Source organism: Pollicipes pollicipes, unplaced genomic scaffold (genome assembly GCF_011947565.3).
Source record: "Pollicipes pollicipes isolate AB1234 unplaced genomic scaffold, Ppol_2.1 Scaffold_4219;HRSCAF=4965_pilon_pilon_pilon, whole genome shotgun sequence".
NCBI lineage: Eukaryota > Metazoa > Arthropoda > Thecostraca > Pollicipedomorpha > Pollicipedidae > Pollicipes > Pollicipes pollicipes.
Genome location: NW_023596448.1, coordinates 20,756,550 through 20,784,270, shown reverse-complemented (window position 1 = coordinate 20,784,270; position 27,721 = coordinate 20,756,550). Strand labels below are relative to the sequence as shown.

Genomic DNA, 27,721 nt, shown 5'->3' with positions numbered 1-27,721 from the left:
TCCATTATGGAAAAAATCTTTGAGGGGGGTCAATTTCACCCCGCACCCGAGCGCGTGTTAACGGAGCTTCAGCTCGGCTGAAGTTTATGTCCAGTAAGCTTTCTCTCCCATTAATATAACGTCAACCCAAGCCATCTTCAATCCTTGTTCACCGAGGAGAAGTCGTCTTGTTTTATACCGCGTGGCTAAAACACATATAAAGCGAGGATTTGAAGACATCCTCCGACATCTTCAAAATCTTTGAGAGAACTAGACCTGAAAAAATGGCCATCTGATTTCATTTTTACAGGAAAGAGAAAAACAGTTTGAATACAAAAAATGCAGTCTTCAACTATCAGCAAATCGTGAACAAAACAAATATTGGCATAGATGAGGCCTGTCTTTGACCATGACGCTATGAACTCATGTTCATTTATTACGAAGGTGCGGCCAGTTGGTATGTGCTTGCTACTTGGACCCTTGTTCAACCCAGAACGTTGAAGAGTTGCTGCGCCGGAAAGCAAAACCCCGCGAAAGACAAATAACGGAGGACACTGGAGAGAATGACGCAGCTTCTCAAACGTTTAACGTAAAACAGTTCTGTTCGGATCGATGGTTTGAAGCTCGCGTCGGTCGTGACCAGGCCAGTCCGGCATCGCGGTGTCGGAGACACTGTCATCCAGTGCCCGGCTGGAGCAGCCTACTCGTGGGCCGATGGTCACGTCTCCTTGAAGACGTCTCGACGACGGCGGCAAACACTGGCAGCGTCTAATCCTCCTTTGTGAAGCATCCCACGCCGTGTGAGAGTATGGCGCGCACCACATCCGCCATGACGCTCGGCCGCTCGCACGAGGCGGCCTTCCGGATCGGGGGCGGGGCCGGGGCCGGGATCGAGGCCTCGCTCGAGATGGCGGGCGGCGCCGCGGCCGGAGATGGACTTAGGCCCCGGCCCGCCATCGGCAGGTAACAGCGCACGTAGAAGTTGACGAAGAGTCCGGTGAGCACAATGAGATAGACGAAGGTCATGGAGCAGGTCCAGAACGGCATCCCGCAGCGGCCGCCCTCCACCTGCGGCGAGAGGACGTCGCTCGGTCACAACGGTCACCGTCTGGTCACAGGGCGTCTGACTCAGGCACCACGCGCTAATGACAGGAAATCAAAGTGCGTATGAAACAAACTGTTCGTAGAAACGCGTATTGTAGGGTGCACTTGTTGGCAGCGGTTTGTTTGCACGGTGGTCGTACGCGTCCCCTCCCTCCCTCCCCCGACGCTGCAAGGCTCTGACTTCGGTGGCGCACGATGGGACGCAGCTTCCCAGCATCTTTTTCGCCCATTAACGGTGCTCCTACGGGTTGACCACCAATGGACTTGCTGCATAATTGGTTTGCTGTACAACTGGACTTGCTGCACGAAGGTCATCTGTTAAAAGTTATGACCTAAATAAAGTAACGGTTCAAGTTTCATGGTAGATGTCAGAGAACGATCTTTACACAAGGCTCCCTCGTACGTGGGTGCTCCATTACCTGGACCATAACGGTGCAGAGCACGATGATCGCGAACTGGGCCAGCTGTAGCTGGGTGAGGTAGCGTTTCCACCAGAGGTAGGGCCGCACTCGGGGGCCCAGACTGGCCAGCAGATAGTAGCTGTACATAACGCAGTGCACGAAGCTGTTCAGGACTCCAGGGATCCATGTGGATCCACCTGCAATCGTACACACGCAAAAGTGATTAACATGCTCGGTTGAGGACCAGGTTGATTACAGAAAGGAAATGTCTTTGTTCTAGGGATATATAGTACGATGACTTGTCTCTGGTTTTCTCTGAAACTGTACGCAAATACCTAGCACCGTTAGCGGCGAAGTGCCTTTAAAATGGTAGATCTGAAAAAATGGCGTTACAACATATTGAAAAGTTTTGTTGGAATAAGAAAATCACATTTAAAGTGGGTTTGTTTGTATTCAGTATGTGCAGAACTAGCCAGACCAGACGTGCCTTGTCTGGTTTCTGACCTTGCGTGATACTTTGAATGCTTGTTCTGCCACACAGCCCGTTTGTGGACTTCATATCGCTCGTTGTTAAGTACCTAGCCATTTTTAATTTCGTTCCTTTTAGGACTTTAGGCATCATATATGCTTAAACCAGCGCTGGCCTGTTCGTGATTGCCGTCATAAGATAAGGTTACTGACTTAGCTACTCCTAAGCTTGGCGCCTTTCGTAGTTCTCCTCCATGTAAGAACGCGGGGCGGGGTAGAGGTGGGGGCACGCTTCCACCTTCACTTTTTAAAGTGGAGGGAAGCATTGATACCAGCCCAACCCCCACGCGTTCAAAATAGCAGCGTGATGTCGTCCAATGTCATTCAAAAACCGCGTTCCCTATCACAAGTCATACGTCCCCCACATACGCCGTGCGTCCCCACTGTTCGTCATTCAGACTTTATTTGCGCTGGTTATTTACGGCACCAGGTGTGGCATAATCCTATTTCGAGGCATGCGCACGCAGGCGTGCAGACAAAAACAGTGCTGGCGTTTTGACATGGAAAATGTAACAACGCGATGTCTTGGATAACCGCACGCCAAAAACAAAATTATCATCGAAACTATTTGAGAGTTGTTATATTATGACATTATACAAGGCCGGACCAGCGTGGCCACTCTGGTTTTGACATATCCATGTCTTCAAAATCCTTGTGATTTGGTGGCAGTAAAATTGACAAAAGTATTGCTGCCTGCTCCTTTGATGAAGCTAATGCTGATAATTATGAGATCAGAAGTGTACTGTTTAACCGATGAAACGGACTTTTACGCATAAGAAAACGCATGGATGCGCTTCTGTCTCAAGCAAGATAACTTCCACAATCTTCGTTTAAATCTAGTAAGCTACCTTTCCCAAGTAAATCTCAGTTACTGTACTTAGGCTGACTGCTTTTGTGGCACCGCCCATTTCTTACGATATGCGCCAGAAAGACTGGTCGTTGCTAACCGATCAGAAGGCTTTAGTTTACGCCCAGCATCGTTGACTCTGGATGATTGCAGACAGCAAACGGTGACAAGCTATAGCAGTACGGTGACCGTGAAACGATACAATAGTTAATACCAAGCCATTGCGTTTCTCTAACATCGCGCAGAACATGGCTTATAACGCCAAGCACGAGTTATCAGTCGATGCCGCCTTTGGTCAGACGGCTTGGCAGCGTTTTGACATACCCGGGCAAAACAGCGTGCCGAGCCAGAAGCCGAAGTTCATCGAAGCATGGTGATAAACATGCAGGTACGTCATCCTCTTGTGGTCCTTCTTCAGCACCAGGAACACCGTGTCCAGGAAGTCAATGATCTTGCTGATGTGGAACAGCCAGCAGGCGTCGACGAGCCGGCGGGCCCTGCGATCATCGCTGGTCTCCAGCGGCGCGCAGACCCGCGTGGAGGGTCGGCTGACCCAGAACTCGTGCATCATGTGGGCGCTGAGACACACCTGCCGGGACCGAGTCGGTCAACGGACGAGCGGCGCCAGAGGTACAGCGAGACTCACCTGACAGCATACACGGGTGCTCCGACACAAGTGACGGCATGCACTGGTGCTCCGACACACGTGACGACATACACTGGTGCTCCGACACACGTGACGACATGCACTGGTGCTCCGACACACGTGACGGCATACACGGGTGCTCCGACACACGTGACGACATACACTGGTGCTCCGACACACGTGACGACATACACTGGTGCTCCGACACACGTGACGGCATACACGGGTGCTCCGACACACGTGACGACATACACTGGTGCTCCGACACACGTGACGACATGCACTGGTGCTCCGACACACGTGACGGCATACACGGGTGCTCCGACACACGTGACGACATACACTGGTGCTCCGACACACGTGACGACATGCACTGGTGCTCCGACACACGTGACGACATGCACTGGTGCTCCGACACACGTGACGACATACACTGGTGCTCCGACACACGTGACGGCATACACTGGTGCTCCGACACACGTGACGACATGCACTGGTGCTCCGACACACGTGACGGCATACACCACCGATGACGACATACACTGGTGCTCCGACACACGTGACGACATACACTGGTGCTCCGACACACGTGACGGCATACACGGGTGCTCCGACACACGTGACGACATGCACTGGTGCTCCGACACACGTGATGGCATACACTGGTGCTCCGACACACGTGACGACATACACTGGTGCTCCGACACACGTGATGGCATACACTGGTGCTCCGACACACGTGACGACATACACTGGTGTTCCGACACACGTGACGACATACACGGGTGCTCCGACACACGTGACGACATACACTGGTGCTCCGACACACGTGATGGCATACACTGGTGCTCCGACACACGTGACGACATACACTGGTGTTCCGACACACGTGACGACATACACTGGTGCTCCGACACACGTGACGACATACACTGGTGCTCCGACACACGTGACGACATACACGGGTGCTCCGACACACGTGACGACATACACTGGTGCTCCGCCACACGTGATGGCATACACTGGTGCTCCGACACACGTGACGACATACACTGGTGCTCCGCCACACGTGATGGCATACACTGGTGCTCCGACACACGTGATGGCATACACTGGTGCTCCGACACACGTGACGACATACACGGGTGCTCCGACACACGTGATGGCATGCACTGGTGCTCCGACACACGTGATGGCATGCACTGGTGCTCCGACACACGTGACGACATACGCTGGTGCTCCGACGCACGTGACGACATACACTGGTGCTCCGACAAAAGTGATGGCATATACTGGTGCTCCGACGAACGTGATGGCATACACTGGTGCTCCGACACATGTGGTACCACAAACTGGTGCTCAGACACATTTGACGACATACGCTGGTACCCTGATAAATAGACGGATTCGTTCGATGTTCTTGTACATACGCATTACGTCAGTAGGGCAAACTGGCTCATGTGCCGCCTTCAAAGAAGGCTGAACACTTCTGATATTTTTTGTCTGGTATCCTTGGTTTTAGGGAATCAGTCGTCGTGGCCCAGTGTAAGAATCGAGTGTGTATTAATTTTGTTCCAATTTCTTTTAAGATTTAAGGCCACGCCATGACCTTGAAGCTTGTCATGTCTGGACCGTTTGATGCGTGTTGACCTCTGCAAGCAGAACAGATAATGCTGCTGGCGCTGCGAATCGCTGCAGAGAAAGGTTCGTGGCGTTCCCAGTCAAAGTGTGTTGGCAGTACAGTTGCTTTTCCTACCAGCTCATAGGGTTCACGTGTTAAAGGCGTGCTTTTTCGGAGAGCTGTTTGTCAAATTCCACAAGACCAATTTCACTAAACATGGTACCCCCAAAAAAATATCGCACCGATCCATTCACCAAGCTTTGTCTATAGCAGCCAAACTCACACGACGTACCGGGTCAAAGTTTTCGTGTACGGTACGACGAATATTGTATTGCTTTTAAGCCACAGTTCCTCCATTTACACAGCATCTATCACAGACCGAAAGCGAGGCTGGTAACCTAGTCGTTAATCTTCAGCGTGGTAGCTTCACTGTACATTTTCTGCGCTATGTAAGCTAGTAAGTACCTGCTACTACGCGCCCTCCCGCGTCACGGGAGGTTAGCTCCTCACGAACTCAAGGATAGTATCAGGCACAGAAAAAGTGACACCAGTTTGCCTCACTAAACAAGCAGTGCCGACCACATCTCATTGGCCATGTTGTAATATCTGGCGCCTGGGTAGGGTACGGCTCTCCCTTGCACCAGCGGAAACCTGTTCTCCTCATAGGGCGCAGCATATGTTCACCTGTAACGTACAAATATTGCTTTTCATAAGACAGACCCGCAACCAAATGACGTCAAACGCTACGGCCAAGCAATGGACCGGCCCTCAAGCCTGGTCCCAAAACAGGCCCAAACTCCCAGCGGGACGTCCAAACGAGGACAACCCTCGACCAATCGCAACTGATGACACATCTTGGACAAAATCTAGACCAATCAGCGACTGGCTGCGGCCGCATGTCGGCTGTGGGGGCGAGAACGCCGACCGTCACGAAACGAAACCACGATCATGTGCACGCAGTTGTAAGGGGCAAACGCAAGCGTGTTTAAGTTTACATTGTAATTTCATAGCCTACATCTGTCTTCGATTCAACGCTCCTGCTGTCATCAAACAAGTGTTCGGCCACTTCTGAAGAATTGTTTTGGTGTCACTGCGGCCCATCTGGCACCATGTCAAATCCTATGTAAACGGATCGCCCTTGAGCCAGCATTGGTCCAGGCCACCTATGGAGTATGATGTTTGATGTTTATGGAACATAATGTTTGTTGTTGTTTATGGAATATGATGTAGGTTCGCTAACAGTATGCACCTGATATCAGGTTAATGAAGTATCATTCCTTTTCCTTACAACTTCTGCCGAAGTATTGAACATGACATCTACTTAAATTTACAACACAGTCACTGATGTATCATCTGTATCACACTATCCCCAGTACCAGGCCACCAAATGTTACAAAACAAAGGATACAAAAGTTCTAACAGATAATTGCCCATTTAGACGGTGTCTAGACGGTGTCAAATTTATGAACCGAACTTCGTTCCAGGCGGTTTCTCTTACCTTGGCTTCATGGGTACTGCATATGCACGTCAGTGTATGAGCCGTTCGGTATAGTGAGACCGAGACGTTTTCCTGGTAGACGTCGTTTTAATTCACAGCTGCCAGCACATTCGCCATAAAAAATGACCATGGGTGCGCGGAACGTGCCACATTTAAATATATCAAAAGAAGCATTAGGTATGATGAAGTAAGCTCACTTATAATTTGTGGTATGCTTTTAAGTTAAAAGGGCCGCTCCAGACGACACGATTTCTATATTTAGTGGACGTGCTCCCCAATGCGTTATTGTATCATTAGGTCATCGCACCTTGTATAACATTACTTGAGAGCCAGTTGACGACCGTTATATCTGGAAATCGTGCTCACGACCACCAGTTATGAACGACTCGACGGTTATATTTCTATTGGCCTTAATCTCCGCTTGGCCAATGCGGTAATATGATTTGAATGACGTTATGATTGCGTCATGGATGTCTGGGTGACCTTGAAATAGTGTGCACATCTGCACGGGCAGGTAGCTCAGCAACTTGATAGGTCTTAATTCCTGTGCCGTGTCAAAAACATTTGGGCATGCTTCCTGTGCGACAAGATCCAGAGAGATGAAAAAGGATTTTTAGCCGTGGCTTGAAGCGTTTGGCACTTCAAAGCTGTTTGTTGCTCTAAAACAGTGCCGATGCAGTATTTCAGATTTAGAGCCTGACGGTCAGCGTCAGGTTGCAACTAGAAGCCATTAATGAGCAAAGACTTCTGTACAGATGGCGCTGAAGCCATCACGTTTGAAAATAATCGCACGTGAAAGAGTGAAAGTATTTGCCAACTGTCACCACCGTCAAATTAATAGTTTCGTTTAATTTGTGATTTAGTCGTAATTTGTCGCATTCACGTGCCATCCGGACACATTATAAATTAACGATGCCGTTCGTTTTGTTTGCCATGTGGCGGGATGATTGGCATAGTCCTGTTTGCGAAAGTGCATATGGTATTTACATAATTTTTTTCATGGCGTTATCTACCACAGTCGTTGTTGATCTATGTGGCAACAAGACGGGGAGGGGCGCTACCAAAGTCAAATCGCAGCCGAAAAATCTGTGATAATCCTCTTTTCAGACCTGAGTTGTTTTAGACGCATTCCTATACAACGCTTCTCCACTTGGCCTCTATCTACAGGTGTTACAACTATAAGCTACTTTCTTAACACGCACCCGGGTGGCCGGCTAGATACCCTTCGCTCAGGTGTGGGGGGAGTCAATTTGACCCCCCCCCCTGAGATCTCGGGAACTAAGAAGGAGACTCCAAATTGCAGGGTGTCTTGACCTGCATGTGAGCTCATTTACGTCAAAGTTTGAGCTTTCTAGGTCATGACCTTTAGGTCAAGTAGGGCCAAACAATGCCAAATTCTAGGCTGGTCACGAAATTGCCCCCAGAACTTAGGAAACTGTTTCTGAGCAAAAGATCAAAAGCCCATTTGAAATCAGTGACCTTGTTTGACCTTTTGAAGGTCATGGTGACCAAAATCATGCAAGACTGCTCCGAGTGTTGCATTTTAATAAGCGACGAAAATTACACTAGACAGTTTGCTCATACAACAAAATTTCTAACCGACTCATCTCAGGTCAATGGCCTTTTCTGACCTCTTAGAAGTCAATGAAAGATGTATAATGCGGTTCATGCTGCCAGTAAATTCAAAATGAGCACCACAAACTATCACATACAGCAAGCCCTAGGGTAATAAACCAGATTAGTTGTGACCTTGGTCTGACCTTCGTAGTGCCTAAGAAAGCATATCAGAGATGTATGGCTTCGTCAAACACTCCGTTATTATATCAGATTGGACGATTCCCTAGAAACTGCCTTCGCTGAAACCATGGCCTGGCGTTGACCTGCCATAGGTCAGCGACCTTACAAGATAAGTCTAATTTTTTATGTCAAACCATCCGCTATTCAATTGTCTACAGATCTGGAAAATTTTGCGCGGCTACGCCGCATTGTTCGAAAACTATTTTGGAAAAACCTTCGGGCGTCAATTTGACCGTGTTCAAGCTGCTTTCACGCTCGCATGCAGCACATCATGTCCACAAAGTGTTATCCACTCACAGATCTTGCACCACACGGCATCGCATGCAGAAAGTTATGTGTGTACCAACCCGCATACTCCCGTCTTTGAACACAGACAAATTGTCCGATACAAATAGACACGAAATGTCACCACTCATTGGATGGCATTTGGTCCTAAAAGGTCGCCGTTGGCATTTATTTTGCAATAAGCGTGCTTGATGCATATATAAATGATCAATTATAACTAACATTATTGAAGCGCGTAGCGACAGCCAAATGTCTATGTTCTTGCGATATTTGTGCCATGACGCATCTCAAATTGTAGGTCTCGATGCGACAAGGTTTGACGTGTTGTCCATGACACATACTGAACTTACGAACGCGACACAACAAGTGAAATCCCGGCTGTGCACATGATCCCACACACCTACCTCGCGCATATCTTAGGAATCTGTGCTCACGCATTCGCCGCCACCGACGGGCCGCGCCGTCCGTCCTAATTTGGATGTCGGATCGAGTGACCCTTCAGGCTCCACCCCCTCCGTAGGGCCCCACTTTATACTGACCAAGTGGCTGGAAATAACCAACTCCGACAGCCAACACCGCGCGCCTAAAGCGACCAAAAAGACTAAATCGACAGAGAATCGGTCAAGACGGTTTTCTATCGGTAGGCTGGCATGAGTCGCGTTAGACGCTGCCGTCGTTCGCTCAACAGTGACCAAAGCGGAGCCCTCCAGCCGTCTGAATGTAAGTGAATGCATGATAAAGGTGACCACGGTGGTGGCAGGCACATTCAAGACTTCTGCAGTGGCAAGCTGCGATCGCACGGCGCGATTTGAAGTTTCAGTGACAGGTAGCAGCAAAATCGGCAAAAATTCCGAGAGGGGGGGGGGGGGGCTGCAAATAGCCGTTCGTCCGCTTTTTCCACGCTGAGCGCGGCTACGCTCCGTATCAGGTATCGTAGCCTGTCATTGACTCCGGCCGGGTACAAGTTTCGACTTGAGTAGCAACTTGATCCCCGCTCCGGCTAAGCGGCCACCTACCTCATGCTCACAATTACAGTACAAGTTGGCGAAAATGCATTCACACGTTTTTGGTCACAAACGACCCTGTGTCTTCGACATCACAACTGTATTAAATTCTGGTTCAGTCAGCATGTTTTCCCAACGATTTGGTCGTTTTAAATGTTGCGAAACGTTTTTGGTTATTCTGAAACCACTTATTATCCTATGTGATCGGGAACAATGTGTCGTCATACCAAACCGTTCGTTTTGCATAATGCGTTTTGTTGCAAACATGCACCTTGAGCCATGATGTAAGTGTATGAAAAGTAAAGTCTGGTCCGAGCCACGTGTTTGCAGGCCTTTCAGTGTGACTTCCAGTGCTTGAAATCTGAATCCGACTCTGAGCCCACTGTTCTCAAATTGAAGAGAAGGGAGCTTGGTGAGGCAGTAGTAATAGCTTTATTCCTCGGAGCAAAACAAGGAGAATGAAGATATAGATGCGTTGATATTTCAACAACACGTCTTAATGGAAACAAAAAGCAGAGATGTATTTTAAAAAATGCTTGCCGATGGTCCAACTTGATTTTCAGGGCTTTTTTAAACAGAACGAGCCACAGCTTTCTTACAGAACGCCAACATTCGGGGGATTAAACAAGGAGCAGCTGTCATCCATTACTACGATACAGCTCATATCCAAAAATCGGAACGGGCGAAAAACACATAAAGGTATTTGCACGCGTATTTTTCGCGTAGTCCAATTCCTTGCGAGATATGCACTGTATCGTAATAATGGGTGACAATTGCACCTTGCTTAATCCCCGAATGCTTGTTTTCTGTAAAAAAACTGTGGCTCGCTGTGTTAAAAAAAAATCTGAAAAATCGAGTAGGGTCATTGGCAGGCAATTTTTAATTCGCTTCTGCTGTTCGTTTTGATAGAGGAATGCTGCCGAAATATCAACGCACAAAAATCACACGCACATCTCCATTCTCCTGTGTTTTCCGAGTAATAAGGCTATTTCTACTGCCTGATCTATGTGAATAGTGTTTCTCGCACATGCACCTAACAATTTACGTGATCTAGGACCGAACAGAAGGAAGCTTGGTCAAATACTCACTTTGCGTTGCTTGGTTTTGCTCTGCGATAACAAAATGATTAACTGGTTATAGTCGTAATTGAAAGTGCAGTTGCGTCAACACGGATACGACGGGGCTTCTAAAGCCCGATTTTCAAACCATGGCCGATCTCGGTCGACCATGGCTGACCTGGCCTTCTGTTTTGTCTAGGTGCGAACGGTCGCTCAGCTGTCAGTGCGTTCAATAAAACATAAAACGACCAAATAATAAAAAATACAACGACAACACATCCCTACGTATGATGCACTCTCATCAATCCGTGAGTTTTCACAACACGATCTTGTATGGACCAATAGTTCCACTTGGTACGAAGACTTACAGAGATCAGCCGGATCCATGAGAGCTGTCAGCTGCAACTATCGCCGCCCGCCAGCCGCACGACGCTGCACCGCGGCACGTTGTAGGCTGCAAGAGAGACGGCGAGAGGCCATCTGACCCAGCCATAAACGCGGCTGACCCAGCCAGGGCCGCCGCTGACCCAGCCAGGACCGCCGCTGACTCAGCCAGAACCGCAGCCTGATCCAGCCGGGACCACCCACCGCTGACGCAGCCAGGACCGCCGCTGACTCAGCCAGGACCGCCGCTGACCCAGCCAGGACAGCCGCTGACCCAGCCGGGACCGCCGCTGACTCAGCCAGGACCGCCGTTGACTCAGCCATGACCGCCGCTGACCCAGGCAGGACCGCCGCTGACCCAGCCAGGACCGCCGCTGACTCAGCCAGGACCGCCGCTGACTCAGCCGGGACCGCCGCCTGACCCAGCCAGAACCGCTGCTGACCCAGCCAGGACCGCCACTGATCCAGCCAGGACCGCCGCTGACTCAGCGAGGACCGCCGCTGACCCAGCCAGGACCGCCGATGACTCAACCAGGACCGCCGCTGACCCAGCCAGGACCGCCGCTGACCCAGCCAGAACCGCCGCCGACCCAGCCAGGACCGCCGCTGACCCAGCCAGGACCGCCGCCGACCCAGCCAGGACCGCCACTGACCTAGCCAGGACCGCCGCTGACCCAGCCAGGACCGCCGCCGACCCAGCCAGGACCGCCACTGACCCAGCCAGGACCGCCGCCGACCCAGCCAGGACCGCCACTGACCCAGCCAGGACCGCCGCTGACTCAGCGAGGACCGCCGCTGACCCAACCAGGACCGCTGTTGACTCAGCCAGGACCGCCGCTGACCAAGCCGGGGCCACCCACCGCTGACGCAGTCAGAACCGCCGCTGACCCAGCCAGGACCGCTGCTGACCCAGCCCGGACCGCCGCGGACCCAGCCAGAACTGCCGCCTGACCCAGCCAGGACCGCTGCTGACCCAGCCCGGACCGCCGCCTCACCGACCAGAGCCACCGCTCACCTGGCCAATGTTGTACAGGAACATGACGAGCCGGAGCGGCGGCGTCGGCCGGTTCTTCATGAGACGCGGCCCGTACGCCACCAGCAGCATGTATCCAGCGGTGGCGCCGAGCGTGATCTCGGGCGAGGACTGCATGACGTAGTCTCGCACGCGCGGGTCGCGCCGATGCACCAGGCCGTTCGTGATACTCCGGATCACTTCCATGGTGACGCCAGCGGTTCGTGGCCCTCCTGTGGCGCGCCCGGGGCCGGACTGGCGCAGCCGCGCGTCAGTGCTCACGCGCCAGCTCCCAGAACCGCTTTCGCCATCGGCGGACCGGACACAGGCGGCTGCGTCGGCCACAGGCGGACCTGACACAGGCGGCTGCGTCGGCCACAGGCGGACCTGACACGGGCGGCTGCGTCGGCCACAGGCGGACCGGGCACGGGCGGCTGCGTCGGCCACAGGCGGACCGGACACGGGCGGCTGCGTCGGCCACAGGCGGACCGGGCACGGGCGGCTGCGTCGGCCACAGGCGGACCTGACACAGGCGGCTGCGTCGGCCACAGGCGGACCGGACACAGGCGGCTGCGTCGGCCACAGGCGGACCAGACACGGGCGGCCGCGTCGGCCACAGGCGGACCGGACACGGGCGGCTGCGTCGGCTACAGGCGGACCGGACACAGGCGGCTGCGTCGGCCACAGGCGGACCTGGCACGGGCGGCTGCGTCGGCCACAGGCGGACCGGACACAGGCGGCTGCGTCGGCCACAGGCGGACCTGGCACGGGCGGCTGCGTCGGCTACAGGCGGACCTGGCACGGGCGGCTGCGTCGGCCACAAACAGACGGAGGATGTGGACGGGCGGGGCGAAAGCGGCAAAGCTGTGGCTATAGTGCTCTATGCATTTCAAGTTCTTTGCTGAGTTACTGCTATTGAGGATGCCAGGAGGTATCGGTTAAATGACGATATACATGGGGCAAGCAACTTTTACCTGACGCTTCAATCTGTACTTATGACTACGATTGAAAGGGTCGAGACGGGCTAAAAAAGTGCACTTAGACACCAAGACGCATGAATCCACCAAATATTCCGAATCTGGATCTCAATGTAGGTGTGCAGCACTATAATCTAGATTTCAGTGCAGGTGTGCGGTACTCTAATCAGCATCTCGGTGTGGGTGTGCAGCACTCTAACATGTTTCAGATAGGGTTCGAAACCCTTCGCATGCATTCTCATGGGATTTTATTGACACCACCGTGCAGTGTATGTCACTGCTAGGCATGTTTTGAGGTGTGGTTGCTGAAGTTGCCGCATTTGTAATGGCATAAGGTCTGTCGAAGGCTATCTGTCAACTACCGATGCCGGCCCCCTTTTAGTAATTCAACTTAATTATTTTGGTAAGCAGTTAATATGAAGAGAGTAAAATTTCAGGGATTTTACAGGCTTTGAACTGCAACTGATGACACCAGTCTTTCCGCAATGAGCGTGCATTTTGCATGACCGACAGCCAGGCCGACCCGAACGCCATGCTGCTCGCCTTCAGAAACGACGTCACTCTGGAGATAAACTTTCGAAGAACTCCCGGCCCGAGCGACCTGATGCCCTCGACGTCGACGCAGCACCAGGCACCAACGGTTCATACGGAAACTGTCGCTCTCCGTCACAGTTCCATCACGAGCAACCTGAAGCCCTCAACGTCGACACAGCGCCATGCACCGACGGTTCATACGGAAACTGTCACCCTCCGTCATAGTTCCAACCGAGCAGCCTAAAGCCCTCGACGTCGACACAGCACCAGGCACCGACGGTTCACACGGAAACTGTTACCCTCCGTCATAGTTCCATCACGAGGAAAAAGAGTAAGCATCACGTGCGTCATGCTCAGGAAACACATGGGCAAGTCACACCGGTCGTGCATGCCAGTGGCTATGTTGCGTCTCCCGGTTAGCACAGTCCAAACTGGCTGGCGCGGCATTCGGCCAGAGCGCAGGGGTCTCCCGACCACGGCCCGCGGGACACGGAGAGGGGCGCCGTAGGGCTGGGTACCGCTGAGGGGTGCTGAGAGGGCGCTTCTGAGGGGCGCCGAGGGGGCGGGGAACCGAGGGGACGGAGCGCTGCTGAGGGGCGCCGAGGGGACGGGAAACCGAGGGGGCAGGGCTCCGAGGGACGAATCGCCGCTGAGGGGTGCCGGGGAGGGGGGACGGAGCTGAAGGGTGGGGCACCGCTGAAGGGGTGCCGAGGGGACGGGACGTCGCGGGGGGGGGGGGGGGGGCGCCGAGGGAGCGGGGCGCCGCTGAGCCGGGACGCGGCCCGCCTCTACGGGGCTTAAGAGACGGTGACACAACCAGTGCCACAGGTTACAGGCGCGATACAGGCACGATAGGTTGCCTCACCGGTGCGCCGACGTCTCAAGCAACCGGTAACCGACCATCCATGTGCCGGCTCCGGTGGCGGAAAGAGAACCTTGTGGAGAAGTCGACGCATGTCAGCCCGCTGATGCCGTCTCCGTGGTCTGGGCGGGAGATGCTGGACTCGTACTCCAACGGGACTTGGCACGAGTCCCAGAGCGGGCGCATTGTCCGACTCCGACTCCGACTCGACTGAAATGGAAAGGCCAGTCGGCAACCGGCCAACGAGGGCAGAGGGCCAACTTCCTGCAACCCCATCGGCCGGCTCCATAACGAATGATTTCTCCACCCAGTTCATTGCGCCTGTATCGTAGTCGCATGCAAGTGCAAGCGGCCAATAGGCGCGGTCTACGTCTCCTGACCCAGAAAAGAACTGGTTCCGTTAAGGCAAAAGTGGACGTACCTCAGGTCGGTGGCTATCCACCCACTACGGACTGCCATCAGCACCGTAATCCGGCTCGGGGAGGTACGCTGGTCGTGTACCTGAGAGCACGCGAAGCTATGCCCATAACTGCTAATATCGCTAAGGCTGGAATCTACATTTTAAAAAGCTTGTACAATACATGCTCGCAATGAGGAGAAAACTAGCGAAAGCAAAACAAAACATCGATGTTGTTTTATAACCGCCAGGTACAAATGGCAAGTAAAATGACCGCGACAAAAGCCCCGCCAACGAAAAATGGACCACGGCACGTTTTTGCTCCTCTCCGAGGTCACTAGCAGGAGCCCCGCTGCGACGAGCAGGATTTTACTGCTAGGAGTGCAGCCGCTGCCGGACGCGCTCTGCACCACCGGATTATGGCTGGCGGTCGAGCTGGTCTGTTCCGGTCGCAGCCCAGTCTTGCATCCGCACTTTCCACTTTCCGTCAGGCTCGGCGGGGGCCCGCGCCGCACCCGCACCGGTGACCAACTCGGCGAGCACAGTCTCCCACCAGCCCATCGACGGGGACGACCGTCAGTGGAGCAGATTCGCCGCCACGTACCGTCCGACAGAGAGCACCAGCGACCGGCATGGACCAGGTCTGGGAGGTGGCGCGTGTGTTGGCGCACCGGCGCGACCCGCGCGTCTCCGGCCGCCTCATACAGTCGTCGGCGGCCGCCGTGCTGCTGCCGCTGGGCGGCTACCTGCTGCTGGTGGGCTGCGGACCGCGGTTGATGAAGGGCCGGCCCACGCCGCGCCTTCGGCTGCCGCTCGCCCTGTACAACGTGGCGCAGGTGAGGCGGTGACATGGCTTTCTTCTCCCGCTCACCCATTGCAACATGGCGCAGGCGAGGCGGCGGACGTGGCGCACCACAGGCGCTAAGAGCGGATGGCCTCATCTGTGTCACGTGTTACGTCGACTTGGATATTGACCCACATCCGGCCGGGGGTCTGAGACAACCGCGCCCGGCCGGGGAAAGCTGACTTCCCGCCCCTAAGATTTCCGACTTCCAGATGCCGCATGAGAGAAACAAAGACACTATTTTAAGGTATCCTCACATAAAGAATGCATATCAAATTTTTGACCTAAGCTCAACCGTGAGGTCACCAGAGGCCACGAAAGGTAAAAAACAGTCGTTCTGATAGATGCAGTTAAAATCTATGTTGACAGGTCGAAACGGATATTGAGGGCACGGAAATAGGTGTTAAGACCATGGGGAGTACATCCAACCTTTTTTATTATTCACTTGGATCAGGTCCGATCAGGTCACCGTTCAAAATTGACGTACCAGTATCCTGCAAGAACGATACTTTTCTTCACAACGGACTTCTAGGTTTCCTTTATAACATGCAGCTATGGGATAAAAGCATTCCAGACACCACAACAAAGTGATACGAATTGGTTGGAGTACGCGCGCTCGCAGTCTTTCCTTGCAAGATTAAGGCTCCCGGAATCGCAGTGCCCATATGCTGGACGCCGTCGGTCACTGTTGCTAACAGCAGGCTATGATCTGGTTGGGCAAAAACGCCCATGTGCGGGAAAGTAGTATCTTCGTACGCTTTATACATCTGTTATGCTAAAGCCGTATTATCAGGAGTTCACATCTCGTTGTGCGCATTTCACATGCGCAACATCCACATTGATTCCTCGATCAGATTAGCTGTTACACCAAACCGAACAGCAGATAGCGCAACATTGCGTGAAATATTTGTTGTGTCGTAACTGCTAATCTGTTCAGATCTACAATCTGTTAACTGCACAAGCGGAGTTTGCGGCAATATCAACCTGTAAAACGCACTATTTAACTTAAAAAACGTTCGAAAGCACTATTTTCCGCCACGCTGTCGTTTTCGGCCGGCTTTCTACGCCCACAAAATGACAGCTGCGACAGGCGACGTTGCGCAGCCCATGGACACTACAACGTTGGGCTTCGGCGTTCTCGCGAGATGAAATTGCGTTGGAGCGTGCTCGAGACTTATACTTTTAACTGTTCTAAGCCATTTGGTCAATGCCTGATTCTGTAAAATGATGAACGTACCCTGGCGAAGATCGGTCGACCTTACTTACTCAAATGGTCGACACTGTTTCGATCCATCCCAGTAAGAAAATTCCACACAAGAATGAAAAACTGTTTCTATATGACTTAACCTGTAATTACAAGGAATGCTGATCCTAGAAATATTCAAATCACGGTCAGTTTTATTAGAAGAGCAGCGTAATTACTAGTTTATGCTAAAACAATAGCACAAAAGAACGTTTACAGTTTCAGTACGCTCCCCGGCATGCACAATTTCCAGGTTATATTTTGTGACTTAAGCAGTCGCTCCTCTCACATACGCTGCGGAAGTGATGAATTTTCGGAATAAAAGCAAAGTACCTTGCCCTTTTACAATTGTTTTATCTCCAGCATCTCGTGGCTCACTGCATTGGTGTCAACAGTAATGCAAACATGGCATGAACAAAACGTTTCCACGAGCTCTCGACAACTCATCTTGACCCTCGGGCTAGACCAGCCGCGCATGCGCATTGTACATGGACATATTTTGAGCGCTACAGTGCCTTCTACTGTCGCGCGTTTAGCACTCCCCAAAGCATAATGCATATATGTGTGGTGCGGTATGAAGTTCAACGCATGAAAAAGGTGGACCCAAAGAAATGTTCCTCCCGTTACGCCGTAACAAATGAGCATCGCTTAACCCTCAGAGCTGGTCGTTACGATCCTCCCCCGCCCATTCTAATGCTGTTTCCAACCAAAACAAATAGAGCTTCACGGAAAAAGCAGTGTATCGATCTAAGCGAAATCCTACCATGTGTATGTTGCTAAACTAGTGCCTCACCCCTTCATGTCAGGTCAAGGGTGAATTTATCCAGAGAGTTGCTTTATTTCAGCTTTGCATGGAAGTACTTACGAAATCATGCCAAGCACTAGCACAAAAACTGAATGTGTTCTTTGTTTAATTCTAAGCGAATATATATATATATATATATATATATATATATATATATACATATATATATATATATATATATATGGCCAAATGCATATATATATATATATATATATATATGTGTGTACATATAAAGGTTGTTGTTTTTTAACATAAATTTATCATGTAGGGCTCTGCGTATGTGACGGTGCCTGCCAATGGCAAAAAAGTGAAACGAAAATAGTCGAAATACGACTAATCAACAAAACTAGTTAGTGGTCCTACCAACAAGTCAGGTGGGATCAAAGCCAACAGGGCCCAAGGTGAAAAAATCATGAGGGATAAATAGTCGGTATTGGTAAAATATTGGAAAAAAACATCAAAGAACGAAAAGCCAGCAGGAAAAAACTCGAATGGGAGAAAAATCGTTAGGCATAAAAGTCAGATAAGAAAGCAATTAAAAGAACAAATATTTCACGTAGATAGAAGCCAGTCGTAATGCAAGTAAGTAAGCAGGTGGTCAAGAGGATTTAAGACAGGATAGCCTTGATGGCTTCAGAGTCCGATGTGTAACGCCCGGCTGTCCGGGACACTGTTGCGTCAATGCGCCACGTAAAAGCGATGTGTCCGAACCGGCAAAACCTGCTGGCAAACAGTGGAGGCGGTTTTAATCTTTCAGCAAAACTGTGGAGCGTCCCAATGAAAGCTGGAACGTCGCGAATCTAAGCGCACAGGACCTGATGACAGAGTAGGAGACGTTTCTGTGCTGCATCCATTGTTTAAAACAATGTGTTTTTTAATGGGGTGCTTGGTGCGGAATATGCGCCACGAGTGACATGTGAGTTGGGCAGGATCGGCATGCGATAAGGTGACAATGACATGCATCCATTGCATTTGTGTGCTTATGCTCAAGCTGGAGGTCCTAAAACAAATTGTGAGTGTTTCGTTTTGTTCACGCAAAGCTCCATTTTAAATCTTTGTGTAAAAAACAGTGTTTGACAAGCTTTTTGGTCTTTGCGATGGTCAAAAATAATCAGACAACATACTTGATCTTTGCTGTGAGAACTAAAATACCATATGTGGAAAAATTGAATGCAACTGTCGGGCCATTTTCACGTGAGTTAAATGAAGCTGCGTTGTAACGCTGCGTACGCTGGACTCCAAAATTCTTAAAATGCATTTGCTTCTTACAAATCGTTGGCACTGTAGTACCACACCCCGGAGTTATTATTAGACATAACGCCTGTTGGAGTTTTACCAGAATATGCTGTTAAGATATGCACCAAAGGTGGCACATTCCCTTGGGACCTACCGTATAGGAGCCAAGACCTCTTTAGTGAGTGCGGCTGTGTTAGTTCAGAGCATGCTTTATGGTCATCGCCTGTTCTTGATAACGGAGCGTCAAAGGCGGCCAAGCTGGTCATGTCAACGTCCGGTGGTCATAGGGACAGCCGGAGGTCCTCCCCTGGCCTCCCAACCCCCACCTCTCGTGAAAATGCGCGATGGCCCCACCTGGGCTAATGCGTCGCCCGCCATGACCTGCCTCCCGTTCTTCAGCAGTTTGTGACCGACGTCACTTCGGCAGGCTGTGACCGGCGTCACTTCGGCAGGCTGTGATCGGCGTCACTTCGGCAGGCTGTGACCGGCGTCACTTCGGCAGGCTGTGATCGGCGTCACTTCGGCAGGCTGTGATCGGCGTCACTTCGGCAGGCTGTGATCGGCGTCACTTCGGCAGGCTGTGATCGGCGTCCCGTGCTTCAGCAGGCTGTGACCGGCGTCACTTCGGTAGGCTGTGACCGGCGTCCCGTGCTTCGGCAGGCTGTGACCGGCGTTCCGTGCTTCGACAGGTCTGGCTGAGCGGGTACCTGCTGCACGAGACGCTGGTCAGCAGGCCGTCCAGCTGGCTCTGCGTCCCTGTCGACGTCAACGACGACCCGCGGGCGCAGCGGCTGGCTGATGCCATCGCCGTCTTCGTCCTGAGCAAGATGCTTGACTTCCTGGATACGGTGTTCCTGGTGCTGCGGAAGGACCACGAGAGGATGACGTACTTCCACGTGTACCACCACGGCTCGATGTTGTTCAGCGGCTGGATAGCGTCGGTGTACGCCCCAGGTTTGTCTCAGCTGGTGCTCCGCTCATGCATCATGTTCATGGTTCATGGTTCTTGTTCATCTTCTGGTTCATGACGGCAAGCTTTTCCGAAGCAGGATTTTTACCTGAAATAGGCATGGGGCCTGATGCGCTAGGCAGACTTAGCAGTTGGGAGCTGGAGCCAAGCAGTTCTTAAAGGGAATATTCCGCATTTTAAGATATCAAAGCAACCATGATATAAGATGAGATAAGCTCTCATAACCTTTTGTATGATTCAATCCGTCATTGTTTGATTGCGTCATCGTACTTTACACAACATTGATTGAGAGCCAGTTGGAGGCCGTAAACTCCCCGAACCGCCCGCCTGAACTCTGCGAATACCGGGTTGATTAAAAAAACGGTTGAATTTCTCAGATCCATATTTGCGGAAAGAAAGTCCCACTTACTTCTTATGGGGGGGGGGGGGGACAGAGGGAGGCGAAAACCTAAAAGCGAATATTTTTTATGTCACTTATTTGTGATAGTAATCAGTCTATTTCAACGCAATTTTCAAGAGAAAGACGGACAATTATTTTGAAATTCATACAAGATGGCAATATTTTGAAATTGGAAATCTACCGTGCCATCAAGGAAACGCAAAACGGAGTAAAAAACATTGTAATGACGGGTTTTTAATTCGATGCATGAGACGCAAATGTCACTGTGCCTTGCTTTGCTTCTAGGAAAACAGGTACATATCAAAATTGTAACATAGGTAGAACCAGAATGCCTATTAAAGCGGTTGGATAAGAACCTGGGTAAGTAAAAGATGTTACTGTCTGGTATGAGGATGATACGCACTGTAATTTAATTACAGTGCCAACGTACAATTACGACAGATGGCACAGGCGAATTACGATAGGTGCCACAGGCGAATTACGACAGGTGCCACAGGCGAATTACGAAAGGTGGCACAGGCGTACCCAGTTCTTCAAAGAAGGGAGGACGGGACACGTGACTGGAGGGTGGCCCATCGCCGAGACCGATAGCGGAAGGCCTGTTGTTGGTGGCCACGTTGTTCTTATCCTGCAATGCCCCCGTCCTTTTCTTTCTGGATCCGCCCTTGGCATCGTTTGTTTGGAGCGTTGTTCACTGCACAGCAGTGAGCGATGAAATGTTATTCCGATTTTAGGCCATCAAGTTCCAGGTGATATAGAACCCTTGCTGCATCCCTGGAGGCAACCCTGCTCAGAAACGCTTCTCTTCTTTCCTCTAATTACAGTTGTGCAAAGATAGTACCACGTTAACCTCTCCTAGCACCCTAGTGCCAGCATTGGCTGACGAATATTCAGATTATTAGCATTGTAATGCAGCATTCAATCTTCTTTACACTCTTTTTGCAAGATCTGGACACACCTATATATATGTACATATATATATATATATATATATATATATATATATATGTGTATATATATATATATATATATATATGTATATACATATATCTATATATATCTATATATATATATCTATATATATATCATACACATATCTATCTATATATATATCTATCTATATATATATATATATATATATATATATGTGTATATATATATATATATATATATATATATATATATATATATTTATATATATGCATATATACATGCATACATATATACATATGTGTATATATAAATATATATATGCATGTGTGTATATCTTACGAAAGGGAGCTGTCATTTTTGTGAGTATTTATAGAGCCACTAGTGTAACCAGGGATACCTCTTATCTTGGAGAAGTGTGCGCCATCAACAACGGCATTCGCAGCAGTGATCAGTTTGTCACGCATAGTTTGAGTTAGTCTGCTGGATCTTTTGTGGCACGAAGTAATTTTTCTTTATCGTTCAAGATAGAATTAGCTTCTCATTACATTCTTTATTGTGAAGCATCACGCAAAGCGATGGTTTGCTCGCTCGCTGAATAAAGATGTCCTCTTTTTCACAAAGCTCTTTACCGAAGTCCTGAGCTCTTGTTCGAATACTTGTTTATTTGTTTATTTAGGGCATGAGCACTCCACAGGCAAAAGCCCAGTCACGGAAGCAGTCCAGTTTTAAAAGCAATAAATATACCACACACACAAACAAAAAACCTGTGTGTGTTTGTGTGTGTGTGTGTGTGTGTGTGTGTGTGTGTGTGTGTGTGTGTGTGTGTGTGTGTGTGTGTGTGTGTGTGTGTGTGTATGTGTGTGTGTGTGTGTGTGTGTGTGTGTGTGTGTGTGTGTGTGTGTGTGTGTGTGTGTGTGTGTGTGTGTGTGTGTGTGTGTGTGTGTTTGTGTGTGTGTGTGTTGCTACTTTCACGTTTTTTCGTGGTCTCTCCCAGAAAGCTATTTTTAAGATCCTTGTCTATTGCGTCCTTTTCTTATTTTCCAACATTTGCGATATCCTGGGACAAAATTATAGTTCTTCTTTCTTCTTATGTTTATCGTATTTTGGCAAAATGTGGCAGTTTAATATAAGTTTCAGTACCCCCTTTTATTTTTCAGTAAGATCATCGTTTGATGAGCTGATGCAGCTGTCTTTAGTTTCCAGTAATATTTTGTGTCCAGCATGGAGTCTTGAGAATTTTTGCGAAATGAATTTTCAGCAAAAAGTCTAACATTACACTCAATTACGTTAAAGTCGTCAAACCCTTTTCGTCTTAGTTCATGTTCAGGGAAACATAACTACAACTCTTTTCTAAAGCTTTCACTTCTTTTCTTAAGAATACCGCAGGCCTTCTTCTGCCCCAGTTGATAAATCACCAGCTTTTCTCCATACCTCTTGGTGGTACCTTCTTCCTTAATTGCCTGGTCGTGAGGTTTCATGTCAGTGTATCTTGGCAGAATACTTTTTGTGTGAGTTCATGCATGTTTGATCAAAAGGAGCATTGCTTCCGCATGAGCAAGCTTCTTGTTACAGCGTACGAGACTCCCAGCTTTCCGCTTAACTGTATCGCAAAGATTGTTCGTACAAAGTCACTCATATATTCGCCGTTATCTCTACATTATTGCGTTACGAGGTTTTGTCTCATCATTGGGAAAATATATATATGGCACAAGTAATGAGGTTTGAGTTTTAAGTTATAAGTTTCAGTAAGTGAATTTCGAGGCGACCTTTAGGCGCCACAATTTTTGTTTAAATTTTATGTTGACCCTTTTAACTTTACCAGAAGCCAGAAACTGCAGGATGATTCATTTCTGATTGTGTTTTTGAAGTCCATGCACTGAAATACATCTAGCCGAGAGGCAAAAGCAGTAGCCGGCACGCACACAAAGGTCGCCAAGAAATGTGCAGCACAGGAACGCAGGAACGCATTAGATGCATTTCAAATCTGCCATGACCTCTGCAAATAAAGAGAGCTGAGACAATAAACACTTTTAAACTCACAGTGCCAAAAAATGACCTGTGAAAAAATATCCAGTAAAATCTGTGGTTTCGTATTCAACGAGATCGCGGATGATATACTACAAATGTATGTGCCCTAAAAGGGCTTTGTGCATCCTTGAAATTGATTTAATTTTATGTGAAACCCGATAAACCTGAAGCTTGAACGACGCTCCAGTGTCAGCACGCTCCGTGACTCTGCTGAGGCAGCAACTGTAGACAACTCCCTATACTACAGGATTGTGCTGAGGTAGCAGCTGTAGGCAACTCCCTATGCTGCGTGACTGTGCTGTGGTAGCAATTATAGGTAACTTCTTATACTCCGTGACTATGCTGACGTAACAGCGGTAAACCACTCCCTACATTTCAGGCGGGGCCAGCTGGCTGCCACTGGCCATCAACAGTTTCGTCCACGGTGTTATTTACAGCTACTACCTACTGGCCAGTCTGGGGCCCGCGATGCGCCGCTATCTGTGGTGGAAGCGTTACCTCATCCATCTGCAAATGCTACAGTTCGCTGGGATCGCGGTTTACTCCGTTCTTATGCAGGTTAGCTCTCCACTTGAGCGGTCTGCATTGTGTGTGAAGCACTTCCAAAAGCCACTTCCAAAAGGAAGCGTTACCTCATCCATCTGCAAATGCTGCAGTTCGCTGGGATCGCGGTTTACTCCGTTCTTATGCAGGTTAGCTCTCCACTTGAGCGGTCTGCATTGTGTGTGAAGCACTTCCAAAAGCCTGTCGCCAGCACCATCTAGCTAGAAAAGTGTATGCATACAACAGGCGATATCTTTTTGCAGGCTGCTTTTTGCAGTTGTATAGTACGTTCGGTGCTAGTGAACAGTTCTGGCCCCGCCTAACTCCCGGCATTGCCTCCTCGGGCAATGATGCCGTACCCCCGCACCGATGTAGTGTGGGCTCCTTTCACGCTTCAGGTAAAAAACTGATTGGTCGGCAGGCTGGGAGATCCGCGCATTTTCTCGTTCTCTTACAGCGTCCGCATTAATTGCATCACGGCTATGACGTCATGATAGGATCTTCTACAGTTCTGCCGGTTTCCCGTTACCGACCGTGCCTGTCCCAGTCTGGTTACCATGTGGCTCCGCAGGCACGTTTATGATTCATCCTACCGACATTGTCACACTGCACTACGTCCTTCATCATGAAGCCGTAAACATCCACCGGAGTAGACGTTGTGAGCATGAGCACGCTGCAGCTATTTTTAACTGTTTTTCGCCACGCCTTCCTCAATACACACGCACGAGTCTTGTCACCGGACTTACCTCAGCAGAATGAAAGCATGCGATAGGTACACAGATACCCAAAGGAAGGACAACCATTAATCCAACTGATACGCGTCCTAGTCTATCGAGTACAATGCAAATAATGGAGAGTGTGGTACAAAAACAGCTGGCCGACTGCCTGGACACGCTATGTTTACTGGCTGCAGCACAACACGAATACCGACAACGACACTGGACTGAGACAGGTCTCTGTGTCATCACTGATCGCGCCCTTCGTGCCATGAACAGCGGCGAAATTTCAGGGTTGGCCCTTTTCAGTCTTTCCAAAGGTGCTGACGTTATGCCTCACCAGAAACTTCTCGAACAGCTGAATATGACGGTGTCAATGCCAGTTGGTTCACAGACTATTTCTGAGTATGACGCTGTCAACGCCAGTTGGTTCACAGACTATTTGGCGGGGCACGTGCAGCACGCGCGAGAGCGTGGTCTTGATGGCTCCGGCATAACGCCTCGGCCAAGAGAAAACAACATCGGGGTGTTCTAAAGGGAGCCTTAGCTGCGTCTTACGTGGTCCTATGCATGCTTTTCGCCAACGGCCTGAGTCTGCACGTGCCCAATGGTGCCGCCATCGTTAAGTTTGCAGATGATCCGCAAATTCATGTTACGAGTAGAATTAGACTTTGGCAATTATCGTTTCTCTCATAGAAACCGCCCTTGATTTTCTCTACCGATTGTTTTGACAAAATGACATGAAGGTCAAGAGCGCCAAAACTGAAATATTTGTACGGGGCACACCGACAACGCCGAGGAGCGTCACTCCCGTTACGGTCACATGCTGTGGGTCCGTAGTGAGGCATGCAGCGACGGTGAAAAACCTGGGCTGTGCCTAGACCGCCATTTGACCTAACCAGACTCAGACGCACATTGACATGACCAGGCACACATTGACATGACCAGGCACACATTGACATGACCAGGCACACATTGACATGATCAGGCACACATTAACATGGCCAGGCATAAATTGACATGACCAGGCACACATTAACATAAGCAGGCACGGGTTGACCTGACCAGGCGCACATTGACATGACCAGGCACATATTGACATGACTAGGCACACATTGGCATGACCAGGCACACATTGACCTGACCAGGCACACATTGACATGGCCAGGCATAAATTGACATGACCAGGCACACATTAACATAAGCAGGCACGGGTTGACCTGACCAGGCGCACATTGACATGACCAGGCACATATTGACCTGACCAGGCACACATTGACATGACCAGGCACACATTGACCTGACCAGGCACACATTGACATGACCAGGCACACATTAACATAAGCAGGCACGGGTTGACCTGACCAGGCGCACATTGACATGACCAGACACATATTGACCTGACCAGGCACACATTGACATGACCAGGCACACATTAACATAGGCAGGCACGGGTTGACCTGACCAGGCGCACATTGACATGACCAGGCATATATTGACCTGACCAGGCACATATTGACCTGACCAGGCACACATTGACATGACCAGGCACACATTGACCTGACCAGGCACACATTGACATGACCAGGCACACATTAACATAAGCAGGCACGGGTTGACCTGACCAGGCGCACATTGACATGACCAGGCACATATTTACCTGACCAGGCACACATTGACATGACCAGGCACACATTGACCTGACCAGGCACACATTGACATGACCAGGCATAAATTGACATGACCAGGCACACATTAACATAAGCAGGCACGGGTTGACCTGACCAGGCGCACATTGACATGACCAGGCGCACATTGACCTGACCAGGCACATATTGACCTGATCAAGCGCACATTGACCTGACCAGGCACATATTGACCTGACCAGGCACACATTGACCTGACCAGGCGCACATTGACCTGACCAGGCACATATTGACCTGACCAGGCACATATTGACCTAACCAGGCACACATTGACGCTATGACTTCCACATATATGTACATGCGTTCTGATCGCCCTCAGTCACGCGTGTCGCGTGCTGCCTGCGAACACGCTGATAATCATTGTGCGGGTTCTCGTTCCTTCGGTCGTTCGGTACCGCATGAGCGTGCATGGCTCGTATGGCGTGACGCAGATTGCTCGCGTGCGGCAGGTCAACTGCTGTGCTCGAGTGGCCAGTGGTCGGAGACGCTGTGATCGCATCTCAGGTGTTATCGGGCAGCCTGGCAGCTGAGCAGCTGCTCGAGTGGCCAATGGTCGGATGCGCTGTGATCTCATCTCAGGTATTATCGAGCAACTCGGCAGCTGAGAAGCTGCCCGAGTGGCCAGTGATCGCAGACGCTGTGATCGCATCTCAGGTGTTGTAGAGCAGCTCAGCAGCTGAACAGCTGCACGAGTGGTCAGTGATCGCAGACGCTGTGATCGCATCTCAGGTGTTATCGAGCAGCTCGGCAGCTGAGAAGCTGCCCGAGTGGTCAGTGATCGCAGACGCTGTGATCTCATCTCAGGTGTTATGGAGCAGCCCGGCAGCTGATCAGCTGCGAGCGGCTGAGCTAGACGAATGCCACGCCGTCTGCGCAGTTCAGCGAGCTAATAGGGCAGCTAATCCCGAGTACAGCAGCAAAATCATACGTCCCACGAGCTAAGCGACTACAGCACTCGCAAGGCAGACCGCGTAACATAGCCTCGAACGCAGACTGAAACAGCCAGGCGCTAATTGTGAACCAGAGGGGTCACTCTGCTGAAGTGGAACAAGGTTGATCCGTATCTACTGTCATTCCATCGAAACTTTTGAGCGAAATCTTGTTTAGACGCCTGAAAACCTCTTTTGCACTTGCTGTTTCGTTACAGCGACGCTCGTGTCTGTATCTGCGGCGTTTTATTTGTATTGTACCACATCGTATTTTGACGTATTATTGATGTACTATTATACTGACGGGACACGTGAAAAGCCACCATGGTTCTGAATTATTGACGAACGCACATCTGCATCTGCATCTGAATCATCTCGATGTGACCTTCAACAGAGCGTCATCAGACGCCGTTGGGGTCGGGATGTAAGGCTCT

At 50.3% G+C, this 27,721-nt stretch overlaps 2 protein-coding genes across 2 annotated transcripts; one reads left to right on the top strand and one right to left on the bottom strand.

Moving 5' to 3' along the window:
- Nucleotides 1-747: 747 nt before the first annotated feature.
- LOC119094986 (elongation of very long chain fatty acids protein 1-like) lies at nt 748-12,371 on the bottom strand. The gene is made up of 4 exons (XM_037217895.1): nt 12,168-12,371; nt 3,184-3,448; nt 1,503-1,681; nt 748-1,047 (listed from the first exon to the last, which is right to left on the bottom strand). The coding sequence occupies exons 1-4, from the start codon at nt 12,369-12,371 to the stop codon at nt 748-750; spliced, it is 948 nt and encodes a 315-aa protein (XP_037073790.1).
- Nucleotides 12,372-15,710: 3,339 nt separating this feature from the next.
- On the top strand, nt 15,711-26,851 carry LOC119094985 (elongation of very long chain fatty acids protein 4-like). The gene is made up of 3 exons (XM_037217894.1): nt 15,711-15,770; nt 19,752-20,016; nt 26,808-26,851. The coding sequence occupies exons 1-3, from the start codon at nt 15,711-15,713 to the stop codon at nt 26,849-26,851; spliced, it is 369 nt and encodes a 122-aa protein (XP_037073789.1).
- The last annotated feature ends 870 nt before the right edge of the window (nt 26,852-27,721 follow it).

Excerpts from the sequence above, each read along its gene's own strand:
- LOC119094986 (XM_037217895.1), bottom strand. The coding sequence starts at position 12,371 with ATGGAAGTGATCCGGAGTATCACGAACGGCCTGGTGCATCGGCGCGAC. Across the intron at positions 1,682-3,183 it reads CGGCACGCTGTTTTGCCCGG|GTGGATCCACATGGATCCCT; the intron begins GTATGTCAAAAC and ends GTACGATTGCAG. Across the intron at positions 1,048-1,502 it reads TCTGCACCGTTATGGTCCAG|GTGGAGGGCGGCCGCTGCGG; the intron begins GTAATGGAGCAC and ends CTCTCGCCGCAG.
- LOC119094985 (XM_037217894.1), top strand. The coding sequence starts at position 15,711 with ATGAAGGGCCGGCCCACGCCGCGCCTTCGGCTGCCGCTCGCCCTGTAC. Across the intron at positions 15,771-19,751 it reads CCCTGTACAACGTGGCGCAG|GTCTGGCTGAGCGGGTACCT; the intron begins GTGAGGCGGTGA and ends GTGCTTCGACAG. Across the intron at positions 20,017-26,807 it reads AGCGTCGGTGTACGCCCCAG|GTCAACTGCTGTGCTCGAGT; the intron begins GTTTGTCTCAGC and ends CGCGTGCGGCAG.